Source organism: Oryzias latipes, chromosome 10, assembly GCF_002234675.1.
Source record: "Oryzias latipes chromosome 10, ASM223467v1".
Taxonomy (NCBI): Eukaryota; Metazoa; Chordata; class Actinopteri; order Beloniformes; family Adrianichthyidae; genus Oryzias; species Oryzias latipes.
This window is the reverse complement of record NC_019868.2, coordinates 26762875-26779611: the sequence shown is the minus strand read 5'-3', so window position 1 is coordinate 26779611 and position 16737 is coordinate 26762875. Positions and strand designations below refer to the sequence as shown.

The 16737-nt window shown below is 41.9% G+C and overlaps 1 protein-coding gene across 3 annotated transcripts; it reads right to left on the bottom strand.

Annotated features, from left to right (window-relative positions):
- Window positions 1–1266: 1266 nt before the first annotated feature.
- zdhhc2 (zinc finger DHHC-type containing 2) lies at window positions 1267–15894 on the bottom strand. 3 transcript variants are annotated; one of them, XM_020706785.2, is made up of 14 exons: window positions 14436–15894; window positions 12156–12182; window positions 10582–10676; window positions 8799–8919; window positions 8581–8650; window positions 8436–8468; window positions 7920–8040; window positions 7748–7786; window positions 5217–5349; window positions 4639–4765; window positions 2550–2633; window positions 2318–2436; window positions 1835–1902; window positions 1267–1746 (listed from the first exon to the last, which is right to left on the bottom strand). In XM_020706785.2, the coding sequence occupies exons 1-13, from the start codon at window positions 14560–14562 to the stop codon at window positions 1862–1864; spliced, it is 1137 nt and encodes a 378-aa protein (XP_020562444.1). In that variant the 5' UTR covers window positions 14563–15894; the 3' UTR covers window positions 1267–1746; window positions 1835–1861. The 3 variants fall into 3 exon arrangements, with proteins under 3 accessions (XP_020562444.1, XP_011478823.1, XP_004073628.1); XM_011480521.3 differs by having other exon boundaries at window positions 1267–1754; window positions 14436–15629; XM_004073580.4 differs by lacking the exon at window positions 7748–7786 and having other exon boundaries at window positions 1267–1754; window positions 14436–15584.
- Window positions 15895–16737: the final 843 nt, after the last annotated feature.

The following is a 16737-nucleotide window of genomic DNA, read 5'->3' as shown; positions in this document are numbered from 1 at the left end:
ATTTAGCCCTGTGATGAACAGGTGGCCTGCAGTAGCAGATTGTATGTGTTTGTATCATTTCATCACATTTTCATCACGCCGTGGTGCAGAGGTAGAGCGGTTGACCTCTGATCGGAAGATTGCAGGTCAAAGTGCCCTTGGGCAAGAACCCCACACTGCTCCTGGTGGGTAACCCTTGAGCTATCCTAGGCACGTTAACGTTGGGAGTTGGGTCATGCACTTATGCGCTGTATAAGTGCATGTCATTTACCTTTTTTCAAATTTCACATTGTGGGGTCAACAAACTCAGAACTTGGCATCAGTATCTATTGAATCACAGCATCGGTGGCCGCTGCACGTTGAGCTGCACATCCTAAAATCCAAAGCCAAGAATGGCGACGAAACGATGCAGAACACACTTCCTCCACTGAGGTGCACCAAAAACACTTTGACCTTTTGCTCTGTTTCAGCCATGGGGCTGAACGGTGGTGTAGTGGCTAGTGCCCCTGCTTACCAGCAAGAAAACCCCTGGTTCAAATCCCAGCCCCCGCTCAAGTCTGGGCCCCCTCCCACAGTCCAAAAACATGCCTCATAGGTTGATAGGTTTCTCTAAATTGCTCCTAGAATGTGCATGTGGCCCTGCAACACAATGAGGTGGATTTTGCCTCACCCAATGAGACATGGGATAGGCTCCAGCAACCCCCAAAAGGGATTCAGTAGGTCTGGAAAACAGATGGAGGGTTGGAAATTCCACAGAAGAAAAATAGTGGTGTGGGCCAATCACATCCAGCAAATTACCTACTACAGACCCACATGTTTTAAAGCTAAAACACTGGTTGGTGTGGAGTTTTTAGCAGACGGACTCAGACAGAAATAACAATGTCATAGTCAGGCGTCCCAATACTTTTGTCCATAAACATGTAACTACAGTAAATTTACTCTTCAGCGCAGCCACAGCAGGTGAAACCGGACAAAACCTGACGCAATCTGGGTTCTTTAAGATGAACAAATCTGCAGCAGACTCACAGAAACTTTTTTTTTTTTTCCCGCAGCAGTGGGTCGGCCGACCCGCCAGAGAAAGAAACAGTCAGGAAGCTTGTGGCCAGCAGCTTGGTGTGAACTGCCAAACAGTACTTCAGATATTTGGCAGGAGGGAGGAAGAGGAGGAGAGAGGGGAGGGGGGGGGACTGGACACTTTAGCAGCACAGAGCACCTTTGGGTGAAATGTCCTCACTCGTGCTGTCAGGAGTCAAAAGAGCCCTTGTTGTATATTACTAATGACTACACTTTTTTTTTTTTTTTTTGCTTCGAAAACAAGTTTGTGTTGACATCCTGAGATGAGAACATGCGTCACTTACACAATACTCCATGGGGAGGGAAGAAGAGTCCGCCTCCTTCAAGAAACACGCCGAAAACTAACCGTCTGCACATCCACACGTTTACTTTTTGTAACCATCTTCAACATTTGGCAAACTGCTTTTTCTAATTATTTTGTACAGAATTTTCAGGAAAAATTCATCTGATGCTCATTTAGAAAAGACAAATACAAAACATCAACTCCACCACTGCCGTGTGCATATTTACATACAGATCACAGCCGATCGCTGGAATGCAATTCGGATTTCCGTTTGCCGGACTCAGACAAACAGGTGATAAGAATAGCGATGATAACTAACGAGAAGAAGAATAACTCCGCCTCAGGGGGCGGATGTCTACACCACGTCACACTCTGACAGGCACAGAGGGGGGCGGCATCCATCCATCCATCCATCCATCTGGTGGAGGAGAAAACCAAACAAAAATATGTTTTTATCTCACTTTTCGCCGCATGTTTTCTGTGTGACTGTAAACCCACTTTGTGGTTCAAAGTTGTCGACCGGACTCAAGCTTCATTCTCTATGGTCATTCCAGGGTTGTTGGCGCCTAAGTAAAGACACAGAAAAGTAAAATGTGTTTCATGAATTGCATTCGGCATGAATTATAAAGGTAGGAGGCTGTTTTTCTTTAATTCAAAGGTTAAAAAAAACGTTTTTTAAAGGATATTCCAGTTCAGCAGCCTAACCAATTCCAATAATAAAACCATGCAAACAATTTATCTCTTTTAACTTGATATTTATTGAATTCAGTGCATCATGCATTGTATGTAAAAGTACAAATATGTTTACTTATGATTAAAAAGTTATCATTATGGCCTTTTTGCTCATTTATTTAATGATCTATATTTCATTTTATTGGTGCCATTTATCATTTTGTCTTGCATTATGCATTTCCTTTGCAAAGGAACGTACGTGTTAAAAGAAAAAAAAAGTGCTGCATAAATCAAGGTGAACTCAGTTACCTTTCCTTTCCTTGTCTGCTGCACTTTCATTTTCTGCCCAGGAGGGGGTGCTGGTGAGCAGCCTGCTCTGGCTCTCTCTCAGCGGTTTGGACGGGAACTGATGGCGGCCCTCTGCTGAACTAAAATGACCCACACACACTCACAAAACGTCACTTAGAGATCCAATTTAACCTTGCGTGTTAGGAATGAATGGCTTCTTTGATCTGAAAGGATTGGAGCCGTTCCCGCTCACCTCTTGCTGGCAGAGTTGGAGCTCGTGGGTGACTCGGGGTCCATATTTACCAGGCAGGTTGGGAATGAGCAGCCATCGCCCAAACTATAAAATCATTAAAGAGGAAACATTTTATTCTGACTGTAATTTCAGATCCAACACATTTACAAATGCTTTCGAAATCTTTTTCTGTTAAAATACTGGTTACCTTTTCCAGTTGTCCAAAAAATATTAACAAATTTTGATCAATTAGGTCTGACAGGTCAGCACATGGACTGGATCACAGCATCCGAGCTTTGTGCTTGCTGACCTGAAGCATAAACCTTTTCTTCATTGTGAAATTCAATTCAATTTCAATTCAATTCAATTTTATTTGTATAGCCCAAATTCACAACAGTTGTCTCGATGGGCTTCGTATCGGTAATTGAAAAAGTAAAACATAAAATCAAAAGATCATGAATCACAGAATTCAATAGGAAAAAGCTAAATTGCACTAACTAAACAGACTAAACTCAACTGGACATCCCTGCCCTTAGACCCTCCTTCGCGGTGTAGGTACCGGATGTTCTCGGGTTGCCGGATGTTCTCGGGGTCCTTCAGGGCCCTTCAAATGAGTTATATCACTAGAGGAGACATCACGTGGTTCCTCATGGGAGGAGAGCACCGCCATCTTGGTGAGGTCAAGTTTTGAAGACCAAACCACTTTTATAACATTTAATAAAGAGCTCTGTTTTTGCTTTCAATCACTTCATTATATGAAAAAGAAGATTGAAATTGCTTAGTTTTGTTCAGAAATACAAACTTCACGAGTACCCCTAACTTAACTAGTATTAGACTACTTAGATTTATTTCTATGTTCCTTTATTTTATTTTACTTATGTTTTTATTTATTTGTGTGTTATGTTCATTGTTTCTCTTTTTCCCCTCTATTCTTTATTTTCTATGTCATTATTTTATATTTGGCAATGGTGACTGATCTTCGAGGCAATATTGATTACATCGTAATTGTTCGTTGTTAACGTTAATGTCATTGTTAATGTATGATACCGCAATTGTCAATAAAGTTTTTTTAAAAACTTAGCGACGTTAACTCATTGGTCGTGGCAACTTACAGCCAATCAAATAGTGTGACGTCATCATTGGTCGAAGGACCCCGAAGGACCCCGAGAACATCCGGCAACCCGAGAACATCCGGTACCCACACCGGCAATCCTTCTGTCTCGTCTGTTTTCTGGTCGTGCTTTCACTGATCGTACTGTGAGTTATTTGCAACGTGTTTTTAACACATTTTGTAGCCTTTTTCTGATGTTGGAAGACCTAAATTAACAAAATGTATGTAATATAAACAAAGAGATAATGGGAAATGGGGGCAGGCTCACTCTGCACCATTAGTTCCGCCCACTACACAGAAACGATGTCTCAGGATGACACACGTGTTTCTTTTTTGGCCAAAAACAGCACAATCATGATTAAAAGACCACTGGGAAGGCTTTTAAAATAGATCAAAAGATGATTGGAGTTTAAAACTATAAAATATTTTAATATTTTTCTTCCAGTCGTTCAATAATCATCTACTTAATCCTTAGTCTCTGCTCATGTTGGTGGTTTACAATGATGCAGACCAAAAAGGTTTATGGACGTCAAAATGTTTTGTTTAGAACAAACACGATAACAGTTCTGACACATAATTGTGATACCTGTTGGAATAAATCCCTGTAACTTCCTAAATATTTCAGGGAAGCTTCCTCTGTTTTTTAAGTCTTTTACATATTGTTTAGAACTTGTCTTTGCTTTGCTTTTTTTATATACATTTTTATTGTGTCCTGACAATTTTGATATTTGTTGTAGAAACATGAAATCAGTTTGGTCACAATTTTTTAGATTTTTGCAGTAAAAAAAATGAAATTTACCACTCGGAATTTAGTTTTTGTTTACAGTTTCAGGTTTTTTGTGGAATTATTGTATAATACAATGAAAAAAATCTTTTAGAAGAGAAGCTGGGGTTGGACCTAAAAGCATTGTGAAAAAAAACAGCTTTTAAAGATAAACTGTTAGAGCAAACTGGAAAGTTGAAGAAACTCCCAAAGGAGCCTCCGGTGGATGGTCTTACCTGGAGAAGACAGGAACAGGCCAGTACTTCGCTTCATCTCCAAAGACTTGGCGGAAATTCTTACTGACCCCCAAACTGAATCCGTTCTTGTCCGTGCCATGACGAAACACAGGAGCTCGCACTGCCTCTGGGAAAACAGAGATAGGAAGTCGGTCAGCCTTCTGAGACTTCATAAAATCTGTTATCTGTGTGATGACAGGAGATCGGTCAGGCGGCAGATGAATGGCATCAACGGGAAGAGAAAGTGTCTGTTGATCTTCACCAGGTGTGAGTTCTCCTTCTGAACAGCAGATCGTGTCTGTTTCCAAGCCGCTTGCTGCTGTGAGCCTTGTTTCCTTGCATTACTCTGTAACTTACTCCTGGATTATCCACTCCCCTCAAGACAAAGTGTCCCACTGTGTCCTCCTAATGAGGGACTCACACTGACAATGGCTCAGAGAGCAGAGCTCATCTCGTTTAAGAAGCGGCACAAAAATGCTGCGAACCCTTCCTTCAGATTTATAGTAAAAGGTAAACTGGGATTAGTTTGCAAACAGCAGCAGCAAGGTGGTGGTGGTGGTGGTGGGGGGCACACCCACCGAGCGTGGATCTGTTCTTGCAGACGAGCCAGCAGTGATAGATGAAGAGCGAAGCCAGGCTGACGGAAAACATGGACGCCGAGAAGAAGAGGAAGAGGATGTGGAACTTCGCCTGGGTGTCCGGGAGGCCTTTCTGAGGGAAGAGAAGCAGGATTTAGGCCGCCACGCACCAGAACAAACACCGGAGATGCCTGCCGGCTGCTCAGCTGGACCGCAGGACAAATTCTACTCTATGGGGGTGCTGCAAGCAGCGGGCTGCAAAGGTTTTCGACTCTCAGGCTCACTAGAAGTTACAGCAAAAAGTTCCAGTCAGAGAAACTACATGTCTAGCCCTTTGGCTATCTTGTGGGGTCCAGATGACCCCACTCCCAACGTTAACGTGCCTCCAACGTCATCTAGACCCCACAAGACAGTGGCCTGAAACTTTCTTCTTCAATGATTTTTGATCGTCACTGGTGTCCATGGGTTACATGAAATCTTTCCCCCTTTATCCACCTTTGTCATGGTAGGGAGAACACGTCAATAAAAGGGTGGGGTCATCTAAGAAGGGTTAAAATTGTGTATTCTAATTACTAGAGCAAAACGAATAAATTTGAGTGTTAATGGCTAATTTAAAGATTTCATTTGTCCCAAAAGGACAGGACGGCACAACTTATGTGAAGAAATCTTCCCAAGAAAAGTTCTGAGTTTTATTGACACATTTTTTCACTTCTAACAGAGGAAAAATGTCTTATATCCTATAGTTTGTAACTTTTTTTTGAAGAAAATCTTTACCAGTGTGGCCAGAAGGGGCGGGGCGCCCATGAGAGGTTTATAAAGATAAACTCCTACCATCATTTAAACAGCAACTTTAGTGGAGTAAAACTGAGTCTCTAGAAAGTCTGTTCATTTCAGGATGACCAATCAAACTGCTGAGAATGTTCTGGACTGGAGACAAAATTCACTCTTATTTTCTGACTTGCAAGAAAAGTAATTCTACATAATTAGACAGTTTTTCAACAGCAAAGAAATCTTAGTTTAAGAAAATAATTTTTTTCCTTAAAGTAAGAATTTTCTGTAAGACGAATTTTCTCATCTCATTAGCAGATTTTTTTAAATTAATCAATTAATTAATATTACTTATTTGAAAAAAAAACTTTTTTAAGTATTAAAATTTGTTTAACTTATTTCTTGTTCCTGTTATTTGTACTTTGAAATAAGAGGGTGCACCCAGGAGAGGTTTATAAAGATAAACTTCTACCAGCATACAAATAATGAGCCACTAACCCAGCTCCTGCTTTAGACATCATTCACTTTAAATTACTCTTTTTGTTGGAAAACTACATATACAATTACTTCATCTCTGAATTAAATAAAGGACTTTTTTTCTTATAGTTGATTGTTTTCCACATAGTATGACGTTTGTATTTTTGTTTTAAAATAGGGATATTTTTACATCCACATTTTAGAAAATTTCTGCAGGATCTGGACCCAAAAATAAATAGAATAGAATAGAAAGATCTAGATCTGCAAAGCTTCTTTTAAATGTTGACTCTTTCTTAACAATTCTCTAAAGCAGTGTTTCCGAACCCTGGCTCTAGGAACACTGTCCTGCATGTTTTCTATATTGCCCTGCTTAACCCTTGTGCTATCCTAGGCACTTTAACGTTGGGAGTTGGGTCATCTAGACCCATTAGACAGTGCTCTGAACCTTTTTTCTTCAATGATTTGTGATCTTCACTGGTGTCCATGGATTATATGAAATCTTTCCACCTTTATCCACCTTTGTCAAGGTAGGGAGAACACCTCAAGGAAGGGTGGGGTCATCTAAGATAGCACAAGGGTTAAGCAAACTGGATTCAGTTCATCATCAGCTTCTGCAAAACCCTAATAATGACAGTCATTAGAGGTAGGTATGTTTGAGCAGGGTGGGATTGCAAAAAAAAAAAGGCAGGACAATTGGGAAACTGCTCTCAGCCATGGTCACTGTCGTTGTTTCAATGGTCAACCGTGGCGAAATTTAGTCTTAATCCAACCCAAACAGTTGGAAACTTGTGTTTTTTTAGAATTGAATAGACTGCCTTTATTGTCACTGTGCACATGTACAATTTGCATCATACGCGTGTACAATGAAATGAAAATGAATCTTTTGGTTCATTTCTTCAGAACACAATAACTTCTGCTTTTTTTGTGCAATCTGATGTTTTCAGCTCTTAAAACTAAACGTACACTCAGATCAGGAATTGCAGAAACTCCAGCAAACATCTTTAGAAGCATCTCTGAGTAGATTCCTCTCCTCATTTTCTGTTTTTTCTTTTCCATTCTCCTTTTTACAGATGGGAAATCTGTTTTCTCACAGACTTTTCTGGTTTTAATTAAACCCCATCGGCCTTCTGGGAAATGCTCCCAGAGTTGCTGGCAGGACGAACACAAAAAGCCCCCCAAAAAACTAGTGAAGGTGTGAAAAGCTTTGGAAGAGTCAGCTAAGAACTCAACGCTATTGGGCTGCCAGCCTCTACTTTAGTATTTTTAGCTATCTAATTTATGCATACCAGGTATTCTTTCAGACGGAAATGTGCTTTACCACCAGCCTTGCAAAAAGAACACATTAAAACACATTTTTTAAAACAAATATTAAACTATATATTTAATTTCTTTTAACAATTTTTGCGTCTTGAAACTTTCCGAAAATAAATTATGTGGGTTGCGATTTGCAGTACTTACTGTCCAAAACTTAATGAAGTACTGAAGATCGGTTGCTGTTACAAAAAGGCAATAAAGCAGTGAGTATGCTAGGAACAGCATGAAGTATTTGTAGTTGGAGAATCCCACACAGTTGTTCACCCTGTTGAAAGAAAGAGGTGCAGACAGGTTGGGAGAAAGCCAATCCTTTGTTGTTGTTTTTTTGCAAAAGCATCTTTATGATGACATTCTTTTTGCAGTGTCCACATCCATTTAAGTCTAAGTGTGCTAAAGAAAAAAAGGAAACTTTACTTTAAACTAAATGGTAAATATTTATTTTATAGTTTTTTTCATGGCAGAGATGCACTGACAACTTGGAGCAAAGGGGTTCTGCATTTCAACACAGCCTGGTCCTCCAAACAAAGGCTGTCCGCTCTACCTCTGCGCTCTGGCCTCCCTGAGGAGTGATGTAGGTGTTTTACTGCAGGAGTTCATAACACTGAAATGCAGTGGAACGGTGTCACAGGTGTCTGTTGAATGAAAGAGCATAGTACGTACCAGGGGCAGTGGTGATCCATCTTTAGGATGCATCTGTAATGCAGCAGGGTCAGACATACGTGTAATTAAATTTTACTCCGTCTGCCAGAGTTTGATATATATTGCGCAGGCTATTCTCTATACAAGCGGGAGCTCAGAGCCATACTTATCACAGACTGAACAATGGTGGCATCGATCAGGCTTCAGCAGCTGGCAGCGGTCACAATAACGGATCGCTGAGAAAACACAGTCCATTCAATCACACAAACCATCAAAAGCAGCTTCCCCTGACCTCAGCATGCAGAATTACACAAGTTCTGAATGAGCTACACTCAAATCCAGACCCCTCCAGCTGCCGTGCGTCATCAGCAGCGTGTGCTGTACCTCCAGAGTTGGTGCGAGTGTAAATTGGCAGATCCTTGGCGATCCTCCTCAGGATTTCCTGCTGGGACTCCCCCCGGTTTTCACTCTCCAGCAGCTCCTTGTCAGAGTGCGACAGGTGGAACTTTGTAGGGCAGAAGAAAGACAAATAAAACTGCTTTTCAACAAGAGCTGACAAATTCTACCAGATAAGCGAGTGAGAATCAGAAAGAGGCTATTTCATTTGTTTGGCTCCTGGCGTCCCTGCAGGAAAACAGGGGGAGGAGCAACACAGAGCTCAAGCATTACTTTCAAACATGGAGGGGATTTATGATGAAACGGTAGAAACGGAGAGTTTAAACAACACAGCATGCAGAAAACGCATTGATGTAACCCAAAACTTAAGGAATCCATCTGTCCCTTCTCGGTCAGCATGTGGATTTAAATAAAAAAGTGGAGGCATCTTCTCCACCATGCATTTATATTTGCTCTCAGGCCAATTGCTGCCCCAGACTCATCTGCTGCAAATTTTATTAGTCTAAATGCAGCCATCAACCGCAGTGGGAAGCTGTAACCTACATGTTCTCCTTGAAGTCCCACTCCAGAAGGAAACCCTTTTTTTTATGGTTTTAACATTTTTCTTGATCATTAGTTTTATTCAAATTGTGTCGCTCTGCAGAAACTATGTCCTAGAAAGCGACCGTCCCCCCCCCCCGATTATTTTGGCTAAAAGCGACATCATTGACCTGGGTGTGAAACTTGATGCTGCCCTGATGCTCGACCTACAAATAAACGCTGTGACCAGGTCCTGCTTTTTTCAAATGCGACGTCTGGCTAGGATTAAGTCCGTATCAAAAACGAACCTTGAAATTGAGATCCATGCCTTCGTGTTGTCCAGACTAAATTATTGCAGTTCTTCACATGCTGGCTTTCCCAAGGCGTCTGTAGCCAGACTGCAACTGGTCCAAAATGCAGCAGCAAGCGTTATTTGTGGGGCAAAGAAGTTTGACCACATAACACCAATCTTGGCCTCTTTGAACTGGCTGCCAGTGGAATACTTGTTTTTTTATCAAAATTCTGGTCCTTACTTTGAAGTCCTTGGCAGGGATAGCCCCTTCCTACCTCTCCAGCCTGCTTTTAAGACAGTACAGTCCTCACGGACCAGCCTGTGTTAATGGTTCCCAGAACAAAACGTACGTTTCGGGGGGACCGTCCATTTGCTGTGTTGGCTCCTAAACTATGGAACCAGTTGCCACCGGCAACTAGAGAGGTCACGCTCTTGGAGAGTTTTAAGAAATAATTTTTCCTCCATTTTAGCGTTTTAGCATCAGCCTAGCCCTGGTTTTAATTTCTTTCTTTGTTTTTATGATGTTTTAATTTGTTTTTATGGTTTTTATTTATTCTATTCACGTCTCTACGATGCTGAATTTGGTTTTGTGCTTTCAATTCTTGTATGCTTTGCTCTCCATGTGTACACCCTTGGCTAGTGGTGGAAGGTTCTTTATAAATAAACAAATGATGATGATGATGATGATGATAATCATAACTGAGTGGGTCTGTAATTGTGCTGTCTTAGGCACTTTTACGTTGGGAGTGGGGTCATCCAGACCCACTAGACAGTGCTCTGAACCTTTTTTCTTCAATGATTTGTGATCTTCACTGGTGTCCATGGATTACATGAAATCTTTCCACCTTTATCCACCTTTGTCATGGTAGGGAGAACACGTTAATGTAAGGGGGGGTCATCTAAGATAGCACAAGGGTTAAGCGTTCTCATCCCAGTCGAGTCACAAGCAGACACACTCACCTCCTTCAGGGGGTTCATCGGCTTGGTGAAGATGGTTTGCCAGTAGGCCCACACAAACATGAGGAAAATGACGTGGTACGCCAGCAAGTACACCACTGCAAACGGAAAACATCACAACGGCACCGTGAGCCTTCACTCGCACAGGCTTGACCAGTCTCTCAAGGTCTGCAGCTTCTCTCTGTGTCGATAATATTAGTGTGATTCATTGTCATGCCTTTTCTTTTCTCCTGGAAAATCAATGTAGCGCTGAAATCAGTGATCATTATTCAGTGTGGTAATGCACACCCAGCCTGTCTGCAAATGTGGATAAAAATGCAGCTGAAAGAAGGATTACGAAAGACGCTTTTAAATGTCGGCTGGGCTGAGATTTTGCTGACTGACTGATAATCAGGGTGCAATTTTTTTCCTTTATTTGTCCATCAAACTTTAACATCTCGCTTTTAAGCAAAGTCGAACCTAAAATAACTGAAGCAGAAACTCCTGCAAAGTAAAAAAAAACAACTCTCATCTTACTTGAAAAACAGAAACAAATTGGTTTACCAAGGGTAAAAAATACCACTATTTATGCACAAGGATGAGACCAAGGATGGATACGAAGTGTCTCTGTAACAATTTGGTTCTCTCTGTTGTGCTTATCAAACCTAATGCAGAAATTTACTGTTGTTTTACGCTATAAAACCGTTCATATTTTTTTTTCATTTGTCATTTTTAATCACTTACATTTTTTGTTTTGACTTTGACATGAGAACTGGACTGAGTGACCCCATCCCCTCAAGTTCCAAACAGGAAGCACCAGCTGGTTCATTCAAAACTTCTGATTGACAGATTTTGTGTATTTTTCAAATGGTAGGGGTGTGGACTTCCAACAAGCTCCTTTGGCATTGGTGAGGGTGGCCACCTTAGAAAAGTTGACTCAGAGCGACTAGGACCAATTACTGCTTACTGATGTCGTGCGGCTCCAATGGTGCTGTGCGTCTCGCAAAAATCTCCCACATTTTGGATTTACGTAGCAATCATGTATAAACTATGTAAAATAGGCGTCTAATCTAAACCGACCACAGGTTTTGAATAGCTCAAAACCGAATTCCCGTAAAGACCCGTCGGCCGTAACCCTCAATGGTAATCTGCACACATCGCCGAATGACGAACGCAAAAACACACTTATGAGTTACACATATCACAATTGTATCACAAAAAACCCAGAAATTTCATATGTGGAACAGCAAAAAATGGTGGTTCAATTATCCATAATATATGTTTGCATTTTTTTCCTTTGTTCCTTGTGTGCCCTCAGAGCATCCATGACGCCGGGTTAGGCAGAAGTGCAAATTTGCTCTGGCCTCCTTGCAAGTCATCCTCTGAGTATGAAATAGGTATTGAATGAAAGCCTTCCGGCCACCGCAGAGATCCTGCTGAAATCATATGACACCCTTTACGCTGATAAAAGCTGATTAAAGTGTTGTAATGGGGCTCGAAGGCTGCTAAGCCTCCTCTGTCCCATAAACTCTGCTCTGCATCAAACACACAGCAGCTGAGGGTTCGTTCGATGTCAGAAGGCATTTTAAAACACTTACCCTTTTCTCCCGTGTCTTCTATGGACTCTGGAAAATATGTGATTGAGAGATAAAGTCAGGTTTGTGTTTAAAAAACAGAATAAAACGCATATTGTCTTTCATTACAAAATCAAACTGCTGGACCTGAGAACAGACTTTAAAAAAGATGATTCTGTCCTTGAATTGAGCATCCATTCTCACAAAATCAACATTGCAGCCAGTTTAGATGATTATACTTCTATAGTACATTCAGGCATTTCTATGATGCTAGACAAAAATAAGACATCTTTGTTTGAGGAGCCTTAATAAACCTGAAAACCTCATCCTAAGAAATGAAAACAGACAGATGGAGATCTACTGGAGGGTTGGCAGACATTATTTTCACATTTGTCCTAATATCTTTGCAATGATAGGCTGAGCGCACCATTCGTCTGAGTGCACAAACATAAACACACACACACACACACAAACCCATGCAAAGGGTGTTCCAAGGAGCTGAGTCAAGGCATGCGGCCAAAAACTGTGAGCATGCTGCCTTGCCAGCATACATGCCTCCAGAGACCGACAGTGAGCGTGTGAGTGTGATCAAGGCCATGTGCAAAGATGAGTTTTAAAGTGCCTGCAAAAAGGTACTGCACCCCCGAAACCCATTCACACCTCCAGATTTCAACATTTTCTGATAAAAGAGCACCAGCTGTTCAGACGCTGGAGTTCGCTGCTTTCAAAGGAAGTGGGTCAGCGGCAGATTGCTTGGGGTGAATCATGGAAGCCAGACAATGGGATTAACTCAGTTGAGGAGTATCAGCTGATGATACTTTCACACAACTGGCTCTGTCTGTCCACTGAGCACATGCTTGGTGCCTGAGCATCATGTTCACAGGATGATATTTTCATCGCTATGTCCCGTGTAAACAAAGTTATACACAATTTTACTTTGGTTCTACAAAAAGCAAACCAAAGTAGAAAGAAGTGGAATTTTCTCTTGACAATCTGGTGACCAACTAAAGCGACCAACTGCATAGAAGTCGGATCAGCCTTGAAACAAGAACTCCTTCAGGGAAAAGCTAACACATTCCCTGAGAGTTCTTCCCTTTATTCTCGGGTTTGGTCTCATTAAACCATTTTAGTTACATCCCCTGTATTTTGATAAGAACTTCCTTTGAAGTAGTCTGACTGGCTGCCAAATGGGGCGCAAGAGATGGGACCCCTCTGAGACATCCTAGAAACCGTTCCAATCCAGGTCAACTCCGTCTTCAGCGCTCATCGAGGAGGCCTGACCACAACATCCAACCTTCAGCAGTCAGAGAGCAGCTCTGACCCAAACATCCATTAAGGTTGGAATCCTCGCCAACAACCAATGCTGTCTGAGGCATTGCATATAAATTCAGATCTGGACGAGTGCACAATCCTGCAGCTAATACTGTAAGACTTTAAGCTACTGCTCATATAGTAACAGCAGGGAGATGGTCTAATCCTTTCCTTACGTCCTGTGTTACTCCAAATGCAGGGGCGGAGCTAAAAGGGGAGTCCAGTGCCTCTACTGACTTAAGCCTGACCCCACTTAAGCAAGTTGTTAGGACTTGGACCATTCAACTTGTGGAGCTGCATTTAGAAAAATATGTTCACCAATGCATTTTTAGTTTAATATTAAATAGAATATTTATCCATCTTCTTGCTGAAGCGTTTCCCAGCTGATGTTGGGTGACGGCGGGCTACACCCCGGACAGATTGCCAGTCTTGCAGAAATAAATATGCAAAATCAACACAATAAAATGTCAGATTTAAATCCATTAAATATTTTTATTTAAAAAATAAATTTGGATTTTTAAGTTTAATTTTGAATTATATTTTACTTGGTCAAATATCTCGATATAATGCCTTCTTTAAATGCCGCATTTGATGTGTTTTGTTGACTTCATGTGGGAATTATTTTTATCAATTGTTCCAATACTTTGATATTGGAACCAACTGCAGATTTTTTTAAATAATCTTGAGTTTTGAATCCATGCTTTTATGGTTTGTAAATAATAATCATCTTTGTATGGACATTTTTCATCTGTTTTTCTGTGTCATTGTCAGTGAGGTACAGGTCCATCCCTGTTAACGCCTAGTTCCACCCTTGCATTTGTGGGAAAACTCACTTCATGACCCCTCATGAAAAATGCATACTTAAAAAGTCCAGCGTAACATTTTCCTGCGGTCTGCGTAAATGTGCTGTCATGTCCACATGCTGCTGCGTAAATTCCCTGCATCCCCAACACACCTGACTCTGAGCCGGATACGCAAACAGCTGCGTCTTACCAATGCAAAGCTGCAAAACATACGCATAGTACGACCAAGCCACGATGACCGCGATGAACAGGACCGGGATCCAGTACAGAACTCTCTGGCAGCCCCGCTTGATACTCCGCGATCCCGACGGTGCCATGGTCCAGGAGCGGATCCTTCCCGGTGCGCATTCGTGTGCTGCTCCTGCCCTCGTCTCCGTCGCTGCGTGCGTGAGTCTGTGTGCGCCGCCTTGTAGGCTGTCACTGCATCGCAGCTCCGAGTCTGATCAGCTTCAGACGCAACATCCTACGCCAGACTCCAGCCTGCCTCCACCCCCCTGCTGCTGCAGCCGCTGCTGCCTGCGCGGAGCTCTCCCCTTAGTCGTCCTGACCACAGACTACAACACAATACCAGAAGGCTCGTTACTCTCGCTCGGATGCAGGGCTAGGAGTCCGCCCCTCCTGCCCCCCTTCAGGGTTGCCATGGCGTCCGAGAGATGCTGCAAGTCAGGGGATTTATTTATTCATTGTGCGCAGGAGATGGAGTTCATCGGGTTCAAACTCGGGAGTGTAAACCCTCCGTGAGGGAAACACCTCAACACGCGCAAGCTGTGTATTTACCTCCCATCTAAATGCACAAGTCTGCAGTTGAATGCACAATGATCAGCTCCATATTTTATAACCAGAATGTTCTCATTTCCTGTCGTGGAGGAGCGCGTCTGACAGATCCACGTGGTCCCGGCTGCTTCATATCTGCAGCATCCACAGAGGCTTTTGTTCCCCTCTCCCTCTTTGTTTCAAATGTCGCTTTACCTTAAGTGGTCAAAGAGGTGAGTGGGCGGCTGCAGACAGACACATTATAGAGTTAGACCAACAGAAATCACAAATGTCTGCTGATGTTTGGAACGAAAGTTGTTTTAAATGCAGCAAAACCTGAAATGAAAGGTTTATTTTAAAAAAGAAGGGTTTCATCATGGAGACCTCTTGTTTGATTCATGACATTTCATCACCTGAGATGTTCAAATAACACAAAATGTTTCTCTGTGGGCCCAAAATTGTGTGCATGAGGGTGATGAAAAATAAAAGTTGTTTCTCTGAAGACCCAAACCCAACCCGTCCATGCATTTTCAGAACCCACTAAATCCCTTCCAGGGTGCTGGAGCCCATCCCACCTACAGTTGGTTGTACATCCTGAACAGGTCGCCAGTCTGTTGCAGGGTCACTCACACGCACTCATGCACACCTAGGGGCAATTTAAAACACCAACGAACCTATGAAGCGGGTTTTTGGCCTGTGGGAAGAACACGTGTCAAAGGAGAGCATGCAAGCACAAAGAACCCAGCCAGGATTTGAGCAACAGCAAAACATCCAACTTAAATGTGTACAGTGGTCTTTCTCTTTGGGGTTTGTCTTCTTGGATGGGTTTTTATTATTCACACTTTGTTTTGTCTTCAGGTTTTCTTCAGTCAAGTCATGAATCCACAGTTTATCTCCGCTGCTTTCTGTGCAGGTAGTTGCTGCCTCATCCTGCAAAAGTTCAGGGTTTGAGGAGATTTTTTGTTTTCTCCTATAGTTCTTCTTTAGTTATAGTTTAAGTTCTTTACGTTTCTGTCACCATCGGAGGTGAGCAATAAGAGCTTACATTTACTCACATATTTATTTTAATACATTTTGGAAAAGGGTGACTGAATTTATGACAATAAAACAGAACTCTTACTTAGTTACATACGGCTGTATTTGTGAAGTTATTGGGGGTTTTTTTTGTTTGAAATTTTTGCTATACTAGGTATTATTATTTTGGCAGATAATTGCGATAAAGTCCCACTCCCACCTAATTCTGCTGCATTAGTCTTCCTTTTGTTTTTACCATTTGTTCATCAGACTAAACCTTTACCAAAACAAGGTGAAAATATGATGATTTTTTTAGAAGTTAAAGTGGAACTGAACTGTTTCTGCTGTACGCACAAAAAAATCAAGTATTACATTCCGATTGTGGTACATTGTGTGTCCACCAATGTCCAAGATTGTGTTGTTCCAGTAACCAACTGGTGTTTAGACCAGCGCAATTACCAGTACATAAAATATTCTGGCTCTTCTTTTAGGTGTCTATAATCACTTTTAATGGACAATCAGCCAATCAGAATTGAGTTAAGATTCAGTTTATTTTAATCCAGTTACTTTTTTTTTATTTTACCTAGGGAGCCGGTTTAGCTCGTGCTGGTTTGCGGCGCCTTCCGTCCGTGAACCCAGGGTTCGACTCCGGGCTGCTCCCTGTTCCCTTCTCTACTTCTGTGCTGGTCCCAAGCCCGGTTGCTTTGAGAGGGTTGCGTCAGGAA